Below are 20,609 nucleotides of genomic sequence, written 5' to 3' on the forward strand. Positions count from 1 at the left end.
TGGGGTTTGGGGTTTGTTGTTGTTGTTTTGGTTTGTGGTTTTTGTTTTGTTTTGTTTGTTTGTTTGTTTGTTGCCAAGTGTTTAACAACCAGCTCTCCAGGGGAAAAAAGTCCTGAATTATTCCTGGTACAAACCCTCCCACCATGACCTATTTCGAGCTACTGATATAATTCCATTGAAGGCAGAACTGGGATAATAGGCATAATCAGCTTATATGAGCTGGTCCTAACTGGCTCCAACATACTACTGGTTTTGATGCTGACACTCAAGATGGATGCAGAAGAATAAAAAAAAAAACTGCCTGGCTTTTTTGGCTGTGTGTATTTCTACCCTCTTTTATCAGTCTTCTCCCTCAAATGTGTAGTCACTTTGCCCTTTGATGTGAAAGTGCTACAAAGGAGTTCAGACATCTCTGAAAACAGTAGTGTAGACTTCACTTTCATCATATATTTTTATCTGAGATACTTAAAAGTTCTTTATTCAAATAAGTCAATTACTATTGCCCTCTATTATATGTGAAGAACATATTGACCATTCATATCTAGTGGCCTCCAAAGATGATTTCTTTATTATGAATTCTAATCCCACTGAATCCTCCCACCTGGCTGGGTGCACTTTCTTAAAGCAAACAAGCTAGTTGTTAACACAATGATCTATATGTGCCTGTCGCAAATATAAGTCTCGTGCCCAATGTAGGGGAGGCCCTCCCTTAGTGGTTTTCAATCATGCAGGGAAAGCCTCCAGCTTAATGATAATGGCACTTCTTTCTTGCACCAATGTCTGTCCTCTTCTTTCCTGTGGCTAATTTCAGACGTTTCAAAGAAAGATGTGTCATGAACAACTATTTTGGAATTGGACTGGATGCTAAAATTTCTCTCGAATTCAACACCAGAAGAGATGAACACCCAGGGCAATACAAGTAAGGAAAAGAAACTTACTTCCCTCCCTACATGCAAACACACAATTACAATATGCACATATATTCCTACATCCCCTACCTTTCAGATAACCAAGAGAAAGAAAGAGGTTCTTTAGAAGTAAAACTCGCTGGTCCCAACATTAGCCTAGTGGGGGGGCTTGCTTTAAATGTTGACCTGATTTGTAATGACTCTGCACTGGCATCCTGAACTCAGGGCTACCTACATCGTTTAGACCAATAGACTGCTGTGTAACACAGCTCCTGGTGTTACTGCTATTGAAAACGGATTACACTGACATGATTCAGCAAATTTTCTACTTTTGTTCTGTCTGTGAGAGCTTGACCAGGTCCTAGTAGGGGCTTAAGTCTGTTTTTGCTTGGCAGGGCTACAAATTATCAAAGCTTGCCCTGCTGTGTCTTGGTGTTCCTAACCTGGTTCCCCTGGATCCATTGATTTTACCCAATCTGGTGTTATGTTACTTGGCACCCTTTAGTAATTTTGTACTAAGGTGGCCTCAGAGTCCTTGTAAATTGAAACTACAAGAAAAAAAGCATGCACCCCACAACCATTCCTGCCACCTGCCACCAGAACCTCTTTCTCAGAGCATACCTAGGCGGAGAATCAAGTACATTATCAGATATGTGCTTTGCAAATATTATTTTCTGGTTGCTTGTCTTTTTTATGACTCATTTTATAGTAAACATTTTTAAATAGGTATGTGTAGATGTACACAGAAGAAGGTTTATAATTATAAAACAATGTTACCAGTAATTTTTTCATAGGGATTCAACTGCAGGGTGATTTTCCTTTCTACTTTATATATTTATTTTTTTAATTATTGTAGTATAATTGATATATAATCTTATATTAGTTTCAAGTGTACAACGTATTGATTCAGCAATTCTATACATTGCTCAGTGCTCACCAGGATAAGTGTAGTTACCATCTGTCACCATACAATACTATTAAGATATTATTGACTCCATTCCCTATGCTGCATATATCATCTCTGTGACTTATTTGTATTATAACTGGACGTTTGTACCTGTTAATCCTCTTTATCTATCTTGCTCATCTCCCCACCCATGTCCCCTCTAGCAACCACCAGTTTGTGCTCTGTATTTATGAATCTTTTTCTGTTTTGTTTTGTTTTTAGTTTCCACATTTAAGTGAAATTATACAGTATTTGTCTTTCTCTGTCTGACTTATTTCACTTAGCATAATACTCTCTGGGTCCATCCATACTGTCACAAATGACAAGATTTCATTCAGTTGCTTGTCTTTTTTTGTTGTCATCTGTCTTAATTTTCTTAAAATAAAAAAAAAGTTTTTAATTTTGATGAGTTCCAAATGATCAATTGTTTTCTTTCATGGACCATGCTTTTGATGGCATATCTAAACAGTTTCACCTAATCTAAGGTCTCAAAAATTTGCTCCTAAGTTTTCTTCTAAAATTTGTGTTGTTTTGCTCTTATAGTTAAGTCTATGATCTGCTTTGAGTTAGTTTTATGAACAGTGTGATGCAAGGTTCTAAGTTCATCTTTTTGCATGTGAAGATCCACTTAGCACAGCATCATTTTTGAAGCTATCCTTTTCCCCAAGGAATTGTGTTGGCACCTTTGTCAAAAATCAATTGATGAGAAATGTAAGATTTTTTTCTAGACTCTCACTTCTGTTTCATTTTTCTATATGTCTATCTTTACACTGTCTTAATAACTGTAGGTTTATAGTAAGTTTTGAAATTAGAAGATGAAAGTCCTTCAATTTAGTTCTTTTTCAGAATTGTTTTGGTTGCTCTAGGTATTTTGAATTTCCATTCAACTAAACTCCTATTTTTATAGATGAGGAAACTAAAGTGACCAGAGAACTTATGGTTTAAAACAAGAGTCCAAATAATTTTTTTAAGATTTTATTTATTTATTTGACACAGAGAGAGTGAACAAGAAAGGCAGAGACAGAGAGCAAGCACAAGCAGGGGGAAAGGCAGGCAGGGGAGAAGCAGGCTCCCAGCTGAGCAAGGAGCCCAATATAGGGCTCGATCCCAGGATCCTGGCATCATGACCTGAGCTAAAGGCAGCTGTTTAACCAACTGAGCCACCCTGGCACCCCAAGAGTCCAAATAATTTTGTGCTAGCCTTCTTACATTTCAAAACTCATGCCTTGTAGTAACTCATTGTGGCTCTACTTTAAAAGCTCATAGTATTCACCTTATTTTATTTTTCATTCCCTTCCCCTGTGTTCATCTCTATTGTTTCATAAATTCCATATATGAGTGAAATTATATTGTATTTATCTTTCGCTGACTGACTTATTTTGCTTAGCATAATACCCTCTAGTTCCATCCATGTCATTGCAAATGGCAAGATTTCATTCTTTTTGATAGCTGAATAATATTCCATTATATAAATATATACACCCCACATCTTCTTTATCCATTCTTCTGTTGATGGACATCTGAGATCTTTCCATATTTTGGCTATTGTGGACGTTGCTGCTATAAACATTGGTGTCCATGTGCCCCTTCATATCACTATGTTTGTATCCTTTGGATAAATACCAAATACATATAGAAAAATGAAACAGAAGTGAGAGTCTAGAAAAAAATCTTATATTTCTCATCAATTGATTTTTGACAAAGGTGCCAACACAATTCCTTGGGGAAAAGGATAGCTTCAAAAATGGTGCTGTGCTAAGTGGATCTTCACATGCAAAAAGACGAACTTAGAACCTTGCATCACACTGTTCATAAAACTAGCAATACTAATTGCTAGGTCATAGGGTAGCTCTATTTTTAAACAGAGAGGGAGACAAATCATAAGGGAGTCTTAACTATAGGGAACAAACTGAAGGTTGCTGGAGGGGAGGCAGGTAGAAGGATAGGGTAACGTGATGGGCATTAAGGAAGGCATTTGAAGTAATAAGCACTGAGTATTGTATGCAACTGATGAACCACTGAATACTACCCCTGAAACTAATAATAATAATATAATAATAATATAATAAACACAATATAAATTGTGTTTAAATTTTAAAAATTAAAGAAATAAGAGAGTGAGTGAGTGAGTGAAGAATTTGGGAAGTAAACTGAGTTCAAGGGTCATACTTCTAAATTGCCTTGATGACTTCCAAGAGGAAGCTTGTGCAATGGAAGAATATATCTCGTTATACAGTAAAATTTTAAAAATTAAAGAAATAAGAGAGTGAGTGAGTGAGTGAAGAATTTGGGAAGTAAACTGAGTTCAAGGGTCATACTTCTAAATTGCCTTGATGACTTCCAAGAGGAAGCTTGTGCAATGGAAGAATATATCTCGTTATACAGTACATGGAATAATAGTAACTATAAAATACAACACTTCTATTACTTTTTTTAGGCATCCACATCATAATCAGGCATAAAAGCTTAAGGTCTGGAATACTATACAAGAATAACAAAGAATGATTATGTACTGTATTTATTAAAATATACATACATCTGATTTAATATCAGTAAAAGAATTAAAATAGTAAAAAAAAAAAAAACTCATAGTAAACTCTATCCAAACTCTATAGTGATTGTAAGCCCCTGCCTGTTTTTATCAGAGATCTTAAGTCAGTAGAACCCTGACCTTCCAACCTCCACCCTAAGTCTCCTGACATCCTTTGCCTGTCCCATATTCCCTCTACTGGCTCCTCTACGATCTGCCTTGTATACTTAGCTCTATTCTATGGCACTGGTTTAATATACAGGTTTTGAAAAATCCTTTCACTTTGCCAGAAATTTTACATTTCAAATATATTGCAGTATAAGAGTCATATGCTTCAAATGAAATTGATCTCAAGCTGCTGAAATTTTATGCTCCTGGAATAGCACTTGCCAGACTAGCTGGTGTGTATAAACCAGTTATGCTCATAGTTTAAGAATTTGCTTTCTGAATATAGCCTGTGTCTTCCAAGTCTGGGCTGATATCAGAATCAAGGAAAAGTAACAAACTGAGGTGATTCTGAGGCTTCCAGAGGGTCAGGAACCCATTTCAATAGGTATTTGCATAAGGATTCAAGTTACGTTACACTAGCATCCCCTCTTGTGTCCAGTTACCATTCGACATGACTCCTCTCTATTAGAAGACACTTGAAGATGGTACTGGCACAAATATAGACACATAGATCAATGGAACATAATAGAGAGTCCAGAAATAAACCTATGATTATATAGTCAAATAATCTACAACAAAGGAGGCATAAATATGCAATAGGAAATGTCTCTTCAACAAATGATGTTGGGAAAACTGGACAGCTACATGCAAAAGAATGAAACTGGACCACTTTCTTACACCATACATAAAAATAAACTCAAAATGGATTAAGGACCTAACTATGAGACCTGAAACCATAAATATCCTAGAAGAGAGCTCAAGCAGTAATTTCTCTGACATAGGCTGTAACAACATTTTTTTAGGTATGTCTCCTCTGGCAAGGAAATAAAAAAGGAAAAATAAACCTTTGGGACTACATCTAAATAAAAAGCTTTTGCACAACAAAGGAAACAATTAGCAAAACAAAAAGATAATCTACTCAATGGAAGAAGATATTTGCAAATGATATATCCAATAAGGGTTGGTATCCAAAATATAAAGAATTTATGCAGTTCATCACCAGAAAAACAAATAATCCAGTTAAAATGGGCAGAAGATGTGAACAGACATTTCTCCAAAGAACACATACAGATGGCCAACAGATACATGAAAAGATGCTCGGTATCACTAATCATCATGGAAATGCAAATCAAAATATTAATGAGATAATGTCTCACACTTATCTGAATGGCTACAATCAAAAACACAAGAAACAAGTGTTGACGAGGATGTGGAGAAAGGAGCCCTCTTTCACTGTTGGGAAGGCAAGCTGGTGCAACCACTCTGGAAAACAATATGGAGTTTCCTCAAAAAATTAAACATAGAATTATCATATAATCTAGTAATTCCACTTTGGCTATTTACCCAAAGAAAATGAAAACACTAAATCAAAAAGATATATGTATCCTTCTGTTTATTGCAACATTATTTACAATAGCCAAGATATGGAAACAACCCAAGTGTCCATCCTTAGATGAATGGATAAAGATACCCATTCCATAGATATACAATGAAATATTACTCAGCCATAAAAAATAATGAAATCTCGCCATTTGCAACAACATGGTTGAATCTAAAGTGTATAATACTAAATGAAATAACTGAAAGACAAATACCATATGATTTCATTTATATGTGGAATTTAAGAAACAAAACAAATGAACAAAGAGAAAATAGACAAACCAAAAAATAAACTCTTAAGTATAGAGAATAAATTGATGGTTACCAGAGGGGATGAGTATAATAGGTGATGGGGTTAAAGAGTGCACTTGTCATGAGCACTGAGTAATGTGTAGAATTGTTAAATCACTATATTGTACACCTGAAACTAATAAAACACTTTACGTTAATTATACTGAAATTTAAAATTTTTTTTTTAAAAAAGGAAGGCACTTGAGGAAAAAGTTGGTGTTTCCTCTTGCTTTTCTTCATTTATATTATTCACCTTCTGACTACCTTTCTCTACCCTTTCCTCCCTATAGTAGCCGCTTTAAGAACAAGATGTGGTATGGCCTTCTGGGGAGCAAGGAACTTTTCCATCGCTCTTACAGGAAACTAGAAGAACGTGTACACCTGGAGGTGAGTGGAAAAAGGGGCAGTACTTCCTAGACATGTAGAAAGGAAATCTCATTACTTTGGGAATAAGCTTTCCCCTTTATCTTTGGCTCTCCCCAAGCTTTAACTCTGATCTTCCCTCGCAGCTTATGGGAGGAAGGCATAAAGACAGATTTCCATTTTATGGATAAGAAAAATGATAACATGAAGATAAAACAGAGCTCTTCCCCCATCTCTGTAAATGTCCCTCTGCACTGGTATCTGAACGGCTAACCAATGAGAACTACACTTTTCTTTCAGTGTGATGGAGAAGCTATCTCCTTGCCAAACCTGCAGGGCATTGTAGTGCTCAACATTACCAGCTATGCTGGAGGTGTCAACTTTTGGGGAAGCAGCACAGCAACTGCAGTGAGTATGGAACAAGGAACAGGGAAGGAAAAAGGCTTGACCCCCTATAAGGTCTCTCAGAAAGGGTTGCTGGAATGAGTGGTATAGAAAGTAGACAGTGGGGGAATGGGAGATAGACTGGGGATGTTTATTAGCTCAGTTATGTGATCAGGGGTTTTTTTAAAAAGGCAATTACAATCCCATAACACAAGAATCAACAACCAAAGACCTCAGGATCAGATCAATTCTTAGGTGTTGCCTAGACTTTGAATTTTCTATTCCTCAAGACTGAAAGATCCTTAAAAGTTTTCTCTTCTCCAAGGAGCTCTGTCAATAAAACCACCTGGGAAATTGGCCATGAGTCCTTTCTTCTGAGCTCACCCAAGAAGATCATGAGGACAGTGGGACTGACCTTGGGGATTTATGATGCTAGATTGGACAGGGAGGAACAAGCTAAGAGTTGTAATCTCAAAACGGGCTTAAAAACTGTGATCTTGGTGCCCTTTTCCCAGATTGGTTTCCTGACCTCATCTTTCCCCTTTTAATATGTAGTTTTTCCATTCTTCATGAGCTAGAAAAATTCTAACCAGGAGCCTTCACAGCATATGTGCTTGTGATAGTCAGGGTATGGTTTCTTGAAGGTGGGATATGTGACCCAGTTTTTCCTCCTCAGGAATATGAGCCTCCTGCAATAGATGATGGGAAGCTGGAGGTAGTGGCTATCTTTGGTTCTGTACAAATGGCAATGTCCCGTATCATTAACCTGCATCATCATCGCATCGCCCAGGTAGGCAAGGGTTGGGTGGGCACCAGAAAAGTTTGGGCTTTGAGCTACAACTTAAAATGTGGAGTAGTCCCACAAAATAACTGGGTCTAAGAGTGCCAGGGTGGAGAGAGGTTATCTGGTGGGTGGTAAGCATGCTGGCTAAGGTTGGAGACAGAAGTCATAGGGTCCAAAAGGAGCAAAAAGCCCATAGGAAACAGGTGTTTTTCCCTGAGATAATCTGATTCACATCCATGCCAGTCCTGCTTCAGATACACATTAAGGCCATTACTGTGAGATTATCATATTGATCTGTAGTAGTGGCCTCATTTTTCTCCTCCATGCTCCCTCTTCTCTGGCAGTGCCATGAGGTGATGATAACCATTGATGGTGAAGAAGGTATCCCAGTGCAGGTGGATGGAGAGGCCTGGATTCAGAGGCCAGGCCTTATCAAGATTAGATACAAGAATGCTGCCCAAATGTTGACAAGAGATCGGGTAAGAAAGTCTCACCTTTCTCTTTTATTGTCTCCTCTATAGCTGTCACCTTTTACACCAGACACTTTGAATCAGAATGCAGATGGGTAGTACTTGGGAATTACATTTGTCAATAAGCTCTCTGAGACATTCTATTATATACAGACATTTGCAAACCACTCTCCAAGACAGTGAGACAGGAAGTTATCTCCTTTGGTTTTGGACAAAGTTGTTCCTCTCCCACCACTGCACAGAGAACTAAATGCCTCAAATAGCTATGGAGATATCTCCTTCAACAAGAGATTCTTCATTGAATATGGTCTTTAAGTTCCTCTAAGATTGAAAATGTTGCATTTGCAAATGCCACCTACTGCAGTCAAACCATCTAAAGCTAGAAAGAAGCCATTATTGATCAGATGTTCAGCACCTGGAACTTTTCTTCCACTCTGACCCATGAACTATCCATAGAAATAACAATAGAGAAGGGAGGGGAAGTCTGGTTTACAAACAGCCTACTTTGTGCCGGGCACATGTATTCTCTCAAGTAGGTCCTCCCACCAATCCTGTGAGGTAGATACTCTTGTGCCTATTTTACAGGTGAGGAAAATGAAAACCAGACAGGTTAAATAATGTGTGCTAAAAATCACACAACCAGTGAGTGACCGAAGCACAATTCAAAATTAAACTATGTATGTCTGGCTCTAGAGTCCATCACAACAGGAGCACCTGGGTGGCTCAGTTTGTTGAGCAGCTGCCTTTTGACTTAAGTTGTGATCGTGGGGTCCTGGGATCAAGCCCCATATCAGGCTTCGCACTCAGCAGGACATCTGCTTCTACCTTTCCTATCTCTCCTTCTGCCCCCACTTTTCCTGCTCACTTCTCTCTCAAATAAATAAATAAATAAATAAAATCTTTTTAAAAAATGCATCATAACATATGGCCTAGATTTGGGAAAGAAAGGAACATGAAAGATGCACCATTGTTTTATGATTATGATACTCTCATATAGGAGCATCTAGAAGGTTAACATCTATCTGACTGAAGCATGTGATCCCAAGACACATCACAGTAACAATAAAAATTAACAGTGCCTAGTAAGAAAGGGACAGTGAATAAAATGAAGGATAGATGTGGAGGTTTGTAGATGAGTGTATAGAAGAATGAGTGGGGTCACTTTCTCCTTTACCCATTATCCCCACAAATATCAGACTCAAACAGATTTGTCAAGTACCCTCTAAGCTATAGTGATCATCAGGATCTGCCACTATCTTTATTTTCAGGACTTTGAGAACTCAATGAAAATGTGGGAGTGCAAGCATGGTGAAATTCAAGCTGCCTCTCAACCTCATCTGGACTCCCAGGAATCTCAGGATAGCCTCTCTGATGAGGAATATGCCCAAATGCAGCACTTAGCTCGACTTGCAGAAAACCTCATCAGCAGGTAAGCAGACTGGTCCAGATACAGGGTGGGATTCCCAAGAACAGTTAGGGAGAAGTTAACCTGTGTCTGTTGGCTCCTAGGGAGCCTGGCCTCAGAAAGGAGTCTCTCCCAGAGCTCTGAAGATTGGCAGGGACGCTGACGATCCAGGGAGGATCTTTGTGCTCAGCAATAAGCCAGTTTGGACCTCTTCCTTTAGCCCCAGAGGTTCATTTGATCTCCTGATGCCCCAAACCCAGAGGACTAAGAATATTTATACTTGCCCTTAAATATCAAGAGGGCCTCAGAGTTCTTGGAGTCAGCTTCCCTTCTCTAGCCTGGCCTCCCACTCTCCCAAAGTACCCGGTATCTAATTCAGGTGACATAAGGATGGACAAAGACAAATACCTAGAAAAGATCAGAAACATTTTCTGGCCTAGTTAACTACCCAACCCAGGTACCCAGGCTCTCATTTCTACCTTTGTCTCAACCATCTCCAGCACCCCAAGCCAGAAGATTTTTTAAAATTTCCAGACCCATTTATTTGTTCTTGCTTTATTACAGACTTACTGACCTGAGTAAGGTCCACCAGCATGTGTCTGTTCTCATGGATTCTGTGAATGCCAGTGCTAACATCCTGAATGATATATTTTACAGCCAAGATAGTGGCAATGAGGCAGGTGCAGCTTCCTGCATTCCCAATGAGGTAAGAAAGGAAGGGGCAGATGAAGAAAAAGAATCAAACCAAGTAGGAAAGGGGATGAAAGTGAAGAAAAGTGAGCCAGAGGCTGGGTGGAGAAACTGGGCAAATGATATGGCAGGAAACTGATCGATAGAATAGACAGGGAATAGAGGTATTCCTTAACTCGTTACAAATGAAAGTGGCTACTGGGGAAATTCCATAGCAGATTTCATCAGCCTGAGAGCTAGCCCTTTTCCTGAGAGCTATCAACAATACTGGCCTCGTGGGAGAAATAGCCAATGGATAGAGAGAAACTTGGCATTGGAACTTCCTCATTCCAAGTGGATGCCTGTATAAACTCTTATAGTGATGCCTGACATGGAAACCTGAGCACCAGGCTGCCTTGGTTTCCCTCTTGAGGGAAATTTCCAGATTGGGATATTTGATGTTAAATGTGCTGACCCATGACTTTACCCACTGCCAGAAAATTTAAGTGATTCTTTTAAAAAAGTAACTTTAGTGGTAGACAAACAATACAAAAGAGCCACATATAGGATCAAGGCTGCCTAAAACTTGGATTGCCTATTTATTTTCAACCAGACTTAGTTGGTGGAGGCCTGGAGCTCAAAGCCCAGAGTTCTGAAAAGGGTGGTTGGGCCTAATCTCACCTCCCATGGGAAAGGAGGTTTTAGTGTAGCAGCAACAAGTAGCTTCAGATTTACTCTCTGGTTTACATATTTCCTATTTTACTATATCCACTGCAGTCAATCAATGGTGCCAAATGCCAAGGTGTGCTACACCACTTTGTAGAACACACAAATACAGCTGTACCAGTAGTTCACAGCTCTGGTTATGTCAGTTCTGATTGGCTGATGTCCATGCTGTACTAGTTGTGCTATATTTTGAATATTACTTTTTCACCTATGGCAACATCCTACTAGCCTGCTCCTACCTTCCTACAGAAAAGCCAGCTGCATGCTTACTAACCAACAACTCCTCTGTCTTTGTCCTTTCCCTTCCTTTCTTTTCCTTTCTTCTCTCAGACTCTAAGCAGAAATGATGCAGTAGATGTTACATTTAGTCTTAAAGGGCTCTACGATGACACCAAAGCTTTCCTGGATGAAAACTTGGTGAGTGGAGGGGGTTGGAATGAGGGAGGGCAAAGTGTTCCATCTGAACATGGTTATGGTCTATGCTTGGTTCTAGGGTGTTGGAAGACATGTAGAACATTTTGGCCAGGTGCTTACCTGGTAGTCCCTGTTTGTCATCCTCACCCAGTATTATTGATTGTTATTGATTGTGTCAACTCACCATTATGCTAATCCATAGTGGCTACCATATCCTTGAAGAAAAGTCTCTCCCTCTCCTTTGGTAAATGTCTCCTAGGTCCAGACCAGGCCAATCAAAAGTAGGGTGTTCTCATTATACTTCACACAGGTTCAGTAGAAGGGGGTGAACTCTTTTGGGCTGCTCTATATCTCCCAAGTTTCCATATACCTTTGTCACCATATGGGAAGACAATACAGACTAGTGGGAAGCACTAGGTTCAAATCTCTGATCTGCCACTCATTAATTCCATTCATTTCATAAGGTTGCTCTAAGAAAGTGCTGATACCTTGGTAACTTAAAACAACAGAAATTTCTTGTCTCACAGTTTTGGAGGCTAGAAGCTGAAATCAACATGTCATCAGGGCCATATTCCCTCTGAAACCTGTAGGCAAATCCTCCCTTGCCTTTTCTAGCTTCTGGTGACTTGCCAGCCATCTTTGATGCTCCTTGGCTTGTAGATGCATTACTCCAATCCTCCATCTTTACATGGTATTCTCCATGTGTCTCTGTCTTCACATGACCATCTTCTTATGAGGAAACCAGTCATATTGGATCAGGTACCTACCCTACACCAGTATGGAGTATGGCATCCGCAAGGATGGCATTTCCAAATAAGATCATTTTCTTAGGTTCTGGGGGCTAGAATTTCAACATATCTTTCTTGTGGTGGGGACACAATTGAATCCTTAACACTAGCTGTGTGAAGCAACCTCACATCTCTGGGTCTTGGTTTCTTTATCTATGAAATAGTAATTGTAATCTCTACATCTCCAGGTTGTTGTGAGAATTAAATTAACTATTGTATATTAAGTGCATAGCTGGCCTGGCACTAGTAGCAGCCTGATACATGGTAGATTTTATTCATGTTAGGGAAAATGGACTGAAGCTCAGTTTTTGAGCTACAAGAATAGTTGAATGGTTCTCATAATGCAAACCCTATAGGCACACTTGACGAGTGTGCTCTGATGAGTCAACTGATCGTGACCACCCCACTTTTGGGTTGGCTGCTAAAGCCCTGAGGCAGGTGCTATTCTTGCCTCTCATCTAATTAAGGTTTATTTGAAGAGGGGTGTCTGAGTTGATATTGCAAGAAGTGCATCCATTTCCCCTTTTCCATTTGCACATCTAATTGGCACACTGCACAGGCGGCAAAGTGGCTAAAGCAATCAGGCCAGGCCTTCCCAGCATCTGAGCCCCAAGCTAGAATCTTTCAGCCTTAAACAACAACAACACAAGTACCTTCTATATATAGGCAGAGCTCAGTCGCCTTGCAATCCGAACAGCAGGAAATATGAGATCTTGGCCTCTCATTGCCATTCAGGCTTTCTTGAAGCTCATGGCATGAAAGTTGGTTTGTGCCAGCCAACAACCCAAATTGAGCATATACCACACTTAATACAGGTTGAGGATATGATAAGGACCCCCACACCCATACACACATCCAAATGAGACCAGGGGCAGGCAGCAGCTAAGAATGATCATGTATCTCCAAAAAGGCTACGTCAGAGGTGGCATGGAAATAAAGCTTATTTCATTTTGGTGTTATTATTCTTCCCCTTGAAGAAGGAGGGCAGTAAGCAGCTCAGTGTCAGAGGGATGTAGATTTATGATGAAGTAAATCCTACCCAGTAACCGCCACTTTCTTTATTTAGAAACCTCACTTATACTATGGCCAGTGATGTGTTAGAACAGAAACCAAGAAATAAGCAATGAAGTCTTCTGAGTCAGTTCACACAATTACCTCAGAGAGTCCTGAACAAGGTCTCCTATAGAGCCAGAAGGATACGAGAATAGAGCATGAGACTCAAACCCACCACCTAGAATTTTTCAAAGCCTGAGGCCCTGTATGCTAAACAGGAAGTCATTAAGAAGCCATTTTTTTCTCCTATTATGATTAGAAATGATTTTCCAGGGCTCTAAATCCTTCTTTCTCCTATGTGGCTTTGGGTTTGACTACCAAACCCCTTTTGAGCATTGCTGGTAAGTATGCCCTTTCTCCCTTACCTTGAAGTGATAGCCATTTCTACCTGATATGTGCTATCCTCCATCTTACCCCCATGTGCACACACATGTTCTGTGCATCTGAGATACTCTGTGCTGTCTTAAATCATTAGTTGTAAAGCAAAAGATTATTTTTCAGCACTGACTTGTTTTTCTCTCATATCCTATTCTGATTGACCATAATCTCCAACCCCATCCCCCACCTATTTACCTGCCATCCATTTTGTGATAGTTGGCAACACTCCATTTATGGCTGGAGCATCAAGTGGCCCATGCACAGCTAGAAGCCACATGAGTGCCAGATTGAAAGTAAAGTATATGACGGGGAGGTGAGGTGAGACCAAGTTAGGTGGGCTGGAAAGTATGTCAGGGCTGATGATAGCAACATGCATCTGTTCTCTCAAATCACCATTTAATGGAACACAACTATCTCAGCTATGTTGCGGGTCCAGGACTTGGTTCTTCTGAGTTGGAAGATGGTCCCAGAAGAATTCATTTTAACTCTCACATGGACTGTACAGAGTTCATCCTGTGGGTTATGGGGATTATTAGGGAATGCTTAAGCTTTGTTTCCTGAACCTGTAAGACAAGCCATCTGGATCATATTTCTAAATTACAAAGAGAGACTAGCTAGGGGCTAAAGCACAGCTTGGGGGGCACCTGGCTGGCTCAGTTGGTTAAGTATCTGCCTTTGGCTCAGGTCATGATTCCAGGGTCCTGGGATCAAGTCCCACATCGGGCTCCTTGCTTGGCAGAAAGCTAGCTTCTCCTTCTGCCTGCCACTCCCCCCGCTTTCCCTGCTTGTGCGCTCTCACTCTCTCTCTCTCTCTCTCTCTCTCTCTCTATATATATATATATATATATATATATCTTTTTGACAAATAAATAAAATCTTTTAAAATTAATAGATAGATAAATAGATGATAGATAGATAGATGATAAAGAGATAAGTAAAGAGAGAAACACAGCTTGGGGAGGCAGACCCTCTTTGACAGAAAGGGAAAATTTAAGCCAGTCTCTATCTAGCCTTCTCCTTACTTCACAAAGGAGCCTTTAAATTATGGTAACTGTATAATAAAGATTTCCCCCAGCATCTAACCACCTCACATATCTTTCCTGGGCACTGTGGTATATAGGATGGGCTATAGAGTTAAACAGATCTGAGGTTCTATCTAGCCACATGATCTTGAGCACCAAACTTCTTTGAGTCTGTTTTCTTGTCTATAGAGAATAGTATTATAAAGTTGTTGGGAAGATAGAATGATATCATGTATGCAAAATTCCTGGTATGCAGCATGTACTAGAAATTGGTAGCTGTTATTTAGGGGGACAATTAGATGTCTCTGGGGACTTGAGGGTCAGGGGTAAGACCCTTGTTCTGGACCCTGAGCTGTAGGGGTATAACTCAAGTGATCATTGATACTGGTCAAAGGCCTCTCTGCTTGCCAGACTGTTAGCATGCCCAGCCCCAAGGAAATTACCACAATATGGTTGTTTCCTAGATCTCCCTATTTGGAAAGAGCTAGCTATACCTTTCACTAATCCCATGACCAAAGGAGATACAAGTTGGCACCCTGTGGTCTCGTGGACACTAGCATGGTGTCCTGGGAGTGTAGGAGAGAGCCAGACCTTATGAGGGCAAGGTGTTGGGCATTGGATACTCACTCTTTTTCTTGTCTTTACCAGCTGAGAAATGCTGAGGATGAGGCCACACTTCAAACTGCCCTGGAAACCATGAATAAGGAGCTTGAAAAGCTATCCGAGATTGACTGGATGAATTCAATCCTTGTTCCAGAGGTGTGTTAACTGGGGATTAGGAAATAAAGAGGAAGAGGTCTTCTTCCTTGGTTCCTTCCAGTGTGGGCTGATGGAGCAGAAGGTGTCCAGTAGTGTCTTTCAGCTTGAGCTTGAAGGAATGCCCTCCTCCCATCTCCTCATCATAAGCAGAGAGGACATGGTAGAAAGCACATTGAAAAATTAGATGACCATGGGAAAAAAAACAAAAACAAAAACAAAAGAAGAGCTACTCTGTGGCAGGAGATGATCGGCAAAGAATAAACAAGATTGGTTTTTTCATACTGTCCTCTGGTCACAATTCCCCCTCCCTGCCCAATACCTGCTACTAGGAACTGGATTTCCTCTGCCACATACCATTATGGCCAATACCAGTTGTTTGCAGCCATGTGAGTGGTTAAAACACCTCTCTCTGCTGATTCCTGTCCCTCCCACTCTGGGAGGATAGCAGGCTCAGTGCCTTCCCTTAGCAGGTGTGTGGTTTAAAAGAAAATCAAGCATGGCAAGAGTGGCTGCAGTATAACTGTGAGGATACTGTCATTTTTGGAGAGTCCGATCAGGAAGAGGAGGAGGACAGGTTTATACTCTCTCTAATGGAGAGGATTGGAGGTATAAATATCTTGAAAAGATAAAAGTCCCAATGTTTCTTGGAAAGTGTTTGGCTGGATTTTCTGGCAACAAAGTTAACCTGGGAATTATGCTTTACCAAGATCAGTGGTGAAATAAGCACACGTTAGCAGGAATGAGAGGGCTGGGAGGCTAAGCGGGAATTAAAGAGCCCGCATGATCTGTAGATCAGAGAACCCACATTCATAATTAAGAGCTATGTAGGGAGAACCCTCTTTGCATTCCAGACAGGGAAGAAGGTGGCCTGTGAGGCAGGTTCTTCTCTTTGTGAAGGTACTTGACCAAGGAAGTTTGCTTTAGCTCATCAAACCAATTGCTTTTTTTTTTTTTCTAATTCTTGCAGAGGTGCCATTCAAGCTAGCAGTGGTCCTAGCAATCTCACCCTTCCAATCCCTAGCCACATGTCCTCAGGCAAAATGTTTTACCTCTCCAAGCCATTGCTTCCTCATTTCTAAAATAGGGATGATAATAGCCACTTTGCAAGGTTGTTTGGGGGCTTATATGAGAACAATTATTAAAGTATTTAGCAAGGAACAGGCACAGAGTGGGATCTTGGTAAAGATCATTTGCCCTCGTAGGGCAAGGGACTAGTCTCCCACATTTGGATGGATAGCACATCTATCTGCTTTATGCAGCCATCCTTGTTCGCCAATTTACTAGGCCTCTAGGAATTGTTTCTCAATGCTAGGCAACTAATTCTGACCTTCCTTTTGCTATGGTTTTCCAGGAAAAATCTTCAGACACTGACAGTAGAAGCACCAGAATGAAAGTTAAATTCCCCAAGTTGGGGAAGAAGAAGCTAGAAGAGGAAGACAAGCCTAAATCAGGCCAAGGAGTCCAGGGTTTTTTTGGTAAGTGTTCCCATTCCACAAGCATAGTGATCATGAAGACTTCCCCAACAGCCGGGTACTTCCCAGGGACCTAGAGCTCACATTAGAAATGTTCATGGAGGGGCGACAGGGTGGCTCAGTGGGTTAAGGTCTCTGCCTTTGGCTCAGGTCATGATCCCAGGATCCTGGGATTGAGCCCCACATCGGGCCCTCTGCTCAGTGAGGAGCCTGCTTCCTCCTCTCTCTCTGCCTGCCTCTCCACCTACTTGTGATATCTCTCTCTATCAAATAAATAAATAAAATATTTTTTTAAAAAAAGAAATGTTCATGGATATGGTGGTAATGGAGGAGATGGGCTGGGAGCCAACCTTAGACAATTCCAAGCAGCCTCTTAGACAAAGTGTGAGTTAAGTGATATGGACAGTGGGAAGACCCTGAGAAGGAACCCTGCTATGTGGTCTCTGTGATACCGATAGCTGAAGAGAAAAGTGAGACCAGGCAGTCACTTTTCTGCTTGACCCATTCATGTCCTTGGTTGATAAAGTATGACAAAATAGTCATACTTAGATCACTCTCCCAATCAAATACAGCTACAAGCTTTGTGTGTGTGTGTGCTCCAGAAAGCAATATAGTTTGAGATGGGTTGAGATATCAGTGCTAGGCACCTACAGGGTGAAGAATAGTTTCTATGACTTATCTAAACACTGTTTTTCCTTATCTCTAAATCCCTAGAGATGCAATTTTTCTGTTTCATTCTTTGAATTTTGGTTCCATCCCTTCTTTGGAGTTGGAATTAAGCATAATTGATATGTCAGTGGGGCTCAAAAGAAGGTTCTCCTAGAGTTGTCAGCTACACCAATTCTGATGTCAATGGTCTCTATTAAATTTTGGGCCTAGATAACCTGGAAGCTTGAGAGATATACCAACAGTGGACATGGGGGAGGGGAAGGGATGGAGGGTGGCTGTTTGTTTGTTTCTGAGGAAATGAGAATTTGCACAGATGCCAAGAGAGAATTTCTTGGATCAAGCTCAGGTTACGTCCAACTAGTTCGATTTCCTAAGAATCTTCTGGTTGGGAGGAATGGTATTTCAAAGTCTTTCAGAAGACTCTGAAGGGGTCAATAGCACTTCCACAGATTATCATGTTCAGAGAACTCATCCCATTTGTGTTTGGCTCACATGGTGACAGCTGGTATTCTTGGATGATTTAGAGATGGTTGGTACAATAACAACAAACCAGTCTGTCTACTAACAGACTCTTTGTTGGCTCTCTTTCGGGTCCATACATTTGGGTATCTGACAATATGCTAACATTATTTCTATACTTGTTTTTTCTCTAAAGGACGTTTGTGGCATCACAGAAGTCATGAAGATAAAGCAAAAGATGATGATCCTCCAACATAATCAATTCAACTGCGGTCCTTAAAAGCTGGAAGGAGAACTCACAATGTTTGGAATTCCACTACAAAACTCTGAAAACCTCAATATGGGCTAGACTAAATTATTTCAGAATAAACATGAGCACCACCAAGAAAGATCTTCCAATTCTTCACACTAATATGATTTTCCTGGACTCAATCAGGTCTCCTTAGAGGTTTACATTTTCTCATTGGCCAAAGATTCTTGTTCCGAGTTGTTTTGTTCAGTTCTCCTTCTCTGTGCATCTTGAGCAACTACAGTTTTTAACTGGGATGAGCTCATTATGAATGGCCTGGGATCTACAAAGGATTCAAGAAAGTTCACCTCTTCAGGGAATCTGGGAACAGTTTTCTCTGATAAGCAGAGAAACTGCTGATGCTAGGGAATGAATGAAAGAAAGAAATACTCTCAGGGAGATAAGGAGAGGGATGAGGACAGCCAGGCTTGGTTGTTTCTCCCCCAATCCCTGCCAGTTGCAACTTGTAACTTCAGGAGGTCTCTTCTACTTGGCTTATTAAGATGAAAATTAGGTCCTGGGGGCTTGTCCACTTGCCTGTTACAATGACCATGTGAAATCGTTTCTTGTAGACATGGTAACTGCTTTCTCTGCAAACCCTTTGTGTTTTTCCATGTGTGCATGTATGTCTTTGCACATGTCTAGGTGGTGCTCTGGTGGCTGGGTGGGCCCATTGATTGGAACTCACCTCTATGGCAACCATATAGGATCCCCTGCTACTGCCTTGACCCTAGTCTGCATGCCTCCATGGAGTGTTTGCCTGCATTCTCGCTGGATTTTTTAACTAAATGTTTTGCCGCTGTGCTGCAGTATAGATTATGTACAGAGACATAAAGATGTATATATATATATATATATATATTTTTTTTTTCTTTTTAAGAACTGAAAATACAACTCAACCTCTAAGTGACCCTCTAATTTATTGTGCTAACCCAGGAGTCCCTCCCCACCCTGATCCCATCCCCCACTCCCATTACCCTACACACACACATGCCTCTACCAACTGCCCTAGTTCTTGGTGGAGCTTCTAATCTTTTGGTGCATTTTCAGCGTCTTAGAAGTGGCTGGGATCTACCTATAGCCCAGCTGATTCTATCTGACACCCTCCCCCACCATAAAATTCTGAGCCAGGCCACAGAAGGGGGAACAAAAATACCAACGCCCTAGAGAAGGGGGCTAAGCTGGCATGCTGCCTTTTTTGCTCTATTTGTCCTGGACTCTACATCAGCAACTGCCCCAAACTGTGCTGTCCCCTTCTCCAGTAAAGACTATATGGAGCAACCAGGCCTTTAGCTCTGTGACTTAGATGCCTAAGCTAGGGACTGCCTGACAAGTCACAGCCTAGGCCCTTCCCCACAAGCTCCATCTTGGCCTGAGCCTTCTGGATAGGCTGTTGGGTTAGTCTTTAAGTCACCTTTGACTCTCCCATCTTGCTTCTTTCCCTTGAGTACAGAGGGGGCATTCAGAGTGATCAGAAAGTACTTGGGCCTGGGAAAATGGAGGCTGAAAGCCTCTGCATTTCCCATGGTTCTTCCAAATTTCTCATGGAAACAAACTAGGGCAAAATTGCTCCAAATCCCAATTCACATTTTTTGAATGCCTGCACCCAGTCAGGCAAATCTAATCAAATGCTAGTGTCCAGAGAGGTTCTCCCTGGTCGGCCTTGTATATCCACCCCACCCCCTTCAACTCATAACTTTTGTAAGTGTCCCTTCCCACTTATCAAGAGAAAGCCAGAAAACTGGCCTCTCCCCACTTCTTAGACAAACAGCGTGCTCAACTACCTGACTCAGTCCAATGGCTGGTTCATCGAGGTGCACAATCCAGACTCCAAGCACTGGTTCTCAACTCTGGAACTTCACCAGCCTAGCCCACTTAAACCAGCCACCTGTGTTCCACCTCTGCAGGGGTGAGGAGAAAAATACTATCAAGGGGATAGTCCCCATACGTCTGATTGCTGTGTCAAACAAACAAAAAAGTCCTAGCTCTACAACTAGAGAAGAAAGTTAATGGAAAAAGATGAGAGAAAACATTTAAAACTTATTTAAGCATCAGAAATATGTTAACTTATTGTATGTATTTGAGTGGGAAGTGTACTGCTGCTGTGTCTTTGGCTTTCTCTGCATCACTTTCTTCCCAGGAGGAGGTATTAGATCTAATTAGCAAGGTCACCATTGCAGCCTAACTTGGCTCCTCTGTGGCTGCATGCATTAACATTTGCACACACAGTCACTCACAGAGTTGGGAACCAAGTTACATTTTTTTCTCAGAACAGGCTTTTT

The 20,609-nt window shown here is 40.8% G+C and overlaps 1 protein-coding gene across 1 annotated transcript in view; it reads left to right on the forward strand.

The window, feature by feature from the left end:
* The window catches only part of DGKK (diacylglycerol kinase kappa), a gene marked incomplete at its 5' end in the record, with an annotated part of 190,945 nt that extends 172,542 nt beyond the window's left edge, over positions 1-18,403 (forward strand). The window contains 11 exons of the mRNA XM_082716525.1: positions 812-919; positions 6,514-6,610; positions 6,887-6,994; positions 7,647-7,760; positions 8,099-8,233; positions 9,493-9,653; positions 10,194-10,335; positions 11,355-11,441; positions 15,328-15,438; positions 16,790-16,913; positions 18,235-18,403. Of these exons, the coding sequence (XP_082572651.1) occupies positions 812-919; positions 6,514-6,610; positions 6,887-6,994; positions 7,647-7,760; positions 8,099-8,233; positions 9,493-9,653; positions 10,194-10,335; positions 11,355-11,441; positions 15,328-15,438; positions 16,790-16,913; positions 18,235-18,296 (1,249 nt within the window). The 3' untranslated portion in view covers positions 18,297-18,403. The remainder of the gene's footprint in view (positions 1-811; positions 920-6,513; positions 6,611-6,886; positions 6,995-7,646; positions 7,761-8,098; positions 8,234-9,492; positions 9,654-10,193; positions 10,336-11,354; positions 11,442-15,327; positions 15,439-16,789; positions 16,914-18,234) is intronic.
* Between the last annotated feature and the right edge of the window lie 2,206 nt (positions 18,404-20,609).

Source organism: Mustela nivalis, assembly GCF_964662115.1.
Source record: "Mustela nivalis genome assembly, chromosome: X".
Classification (NCBI taxonomy): Eukaryota; Metazoa; Chordata; class Mammalia; order Carnivora; family Mustelidae; genus Mustela; species Mustela nivalis.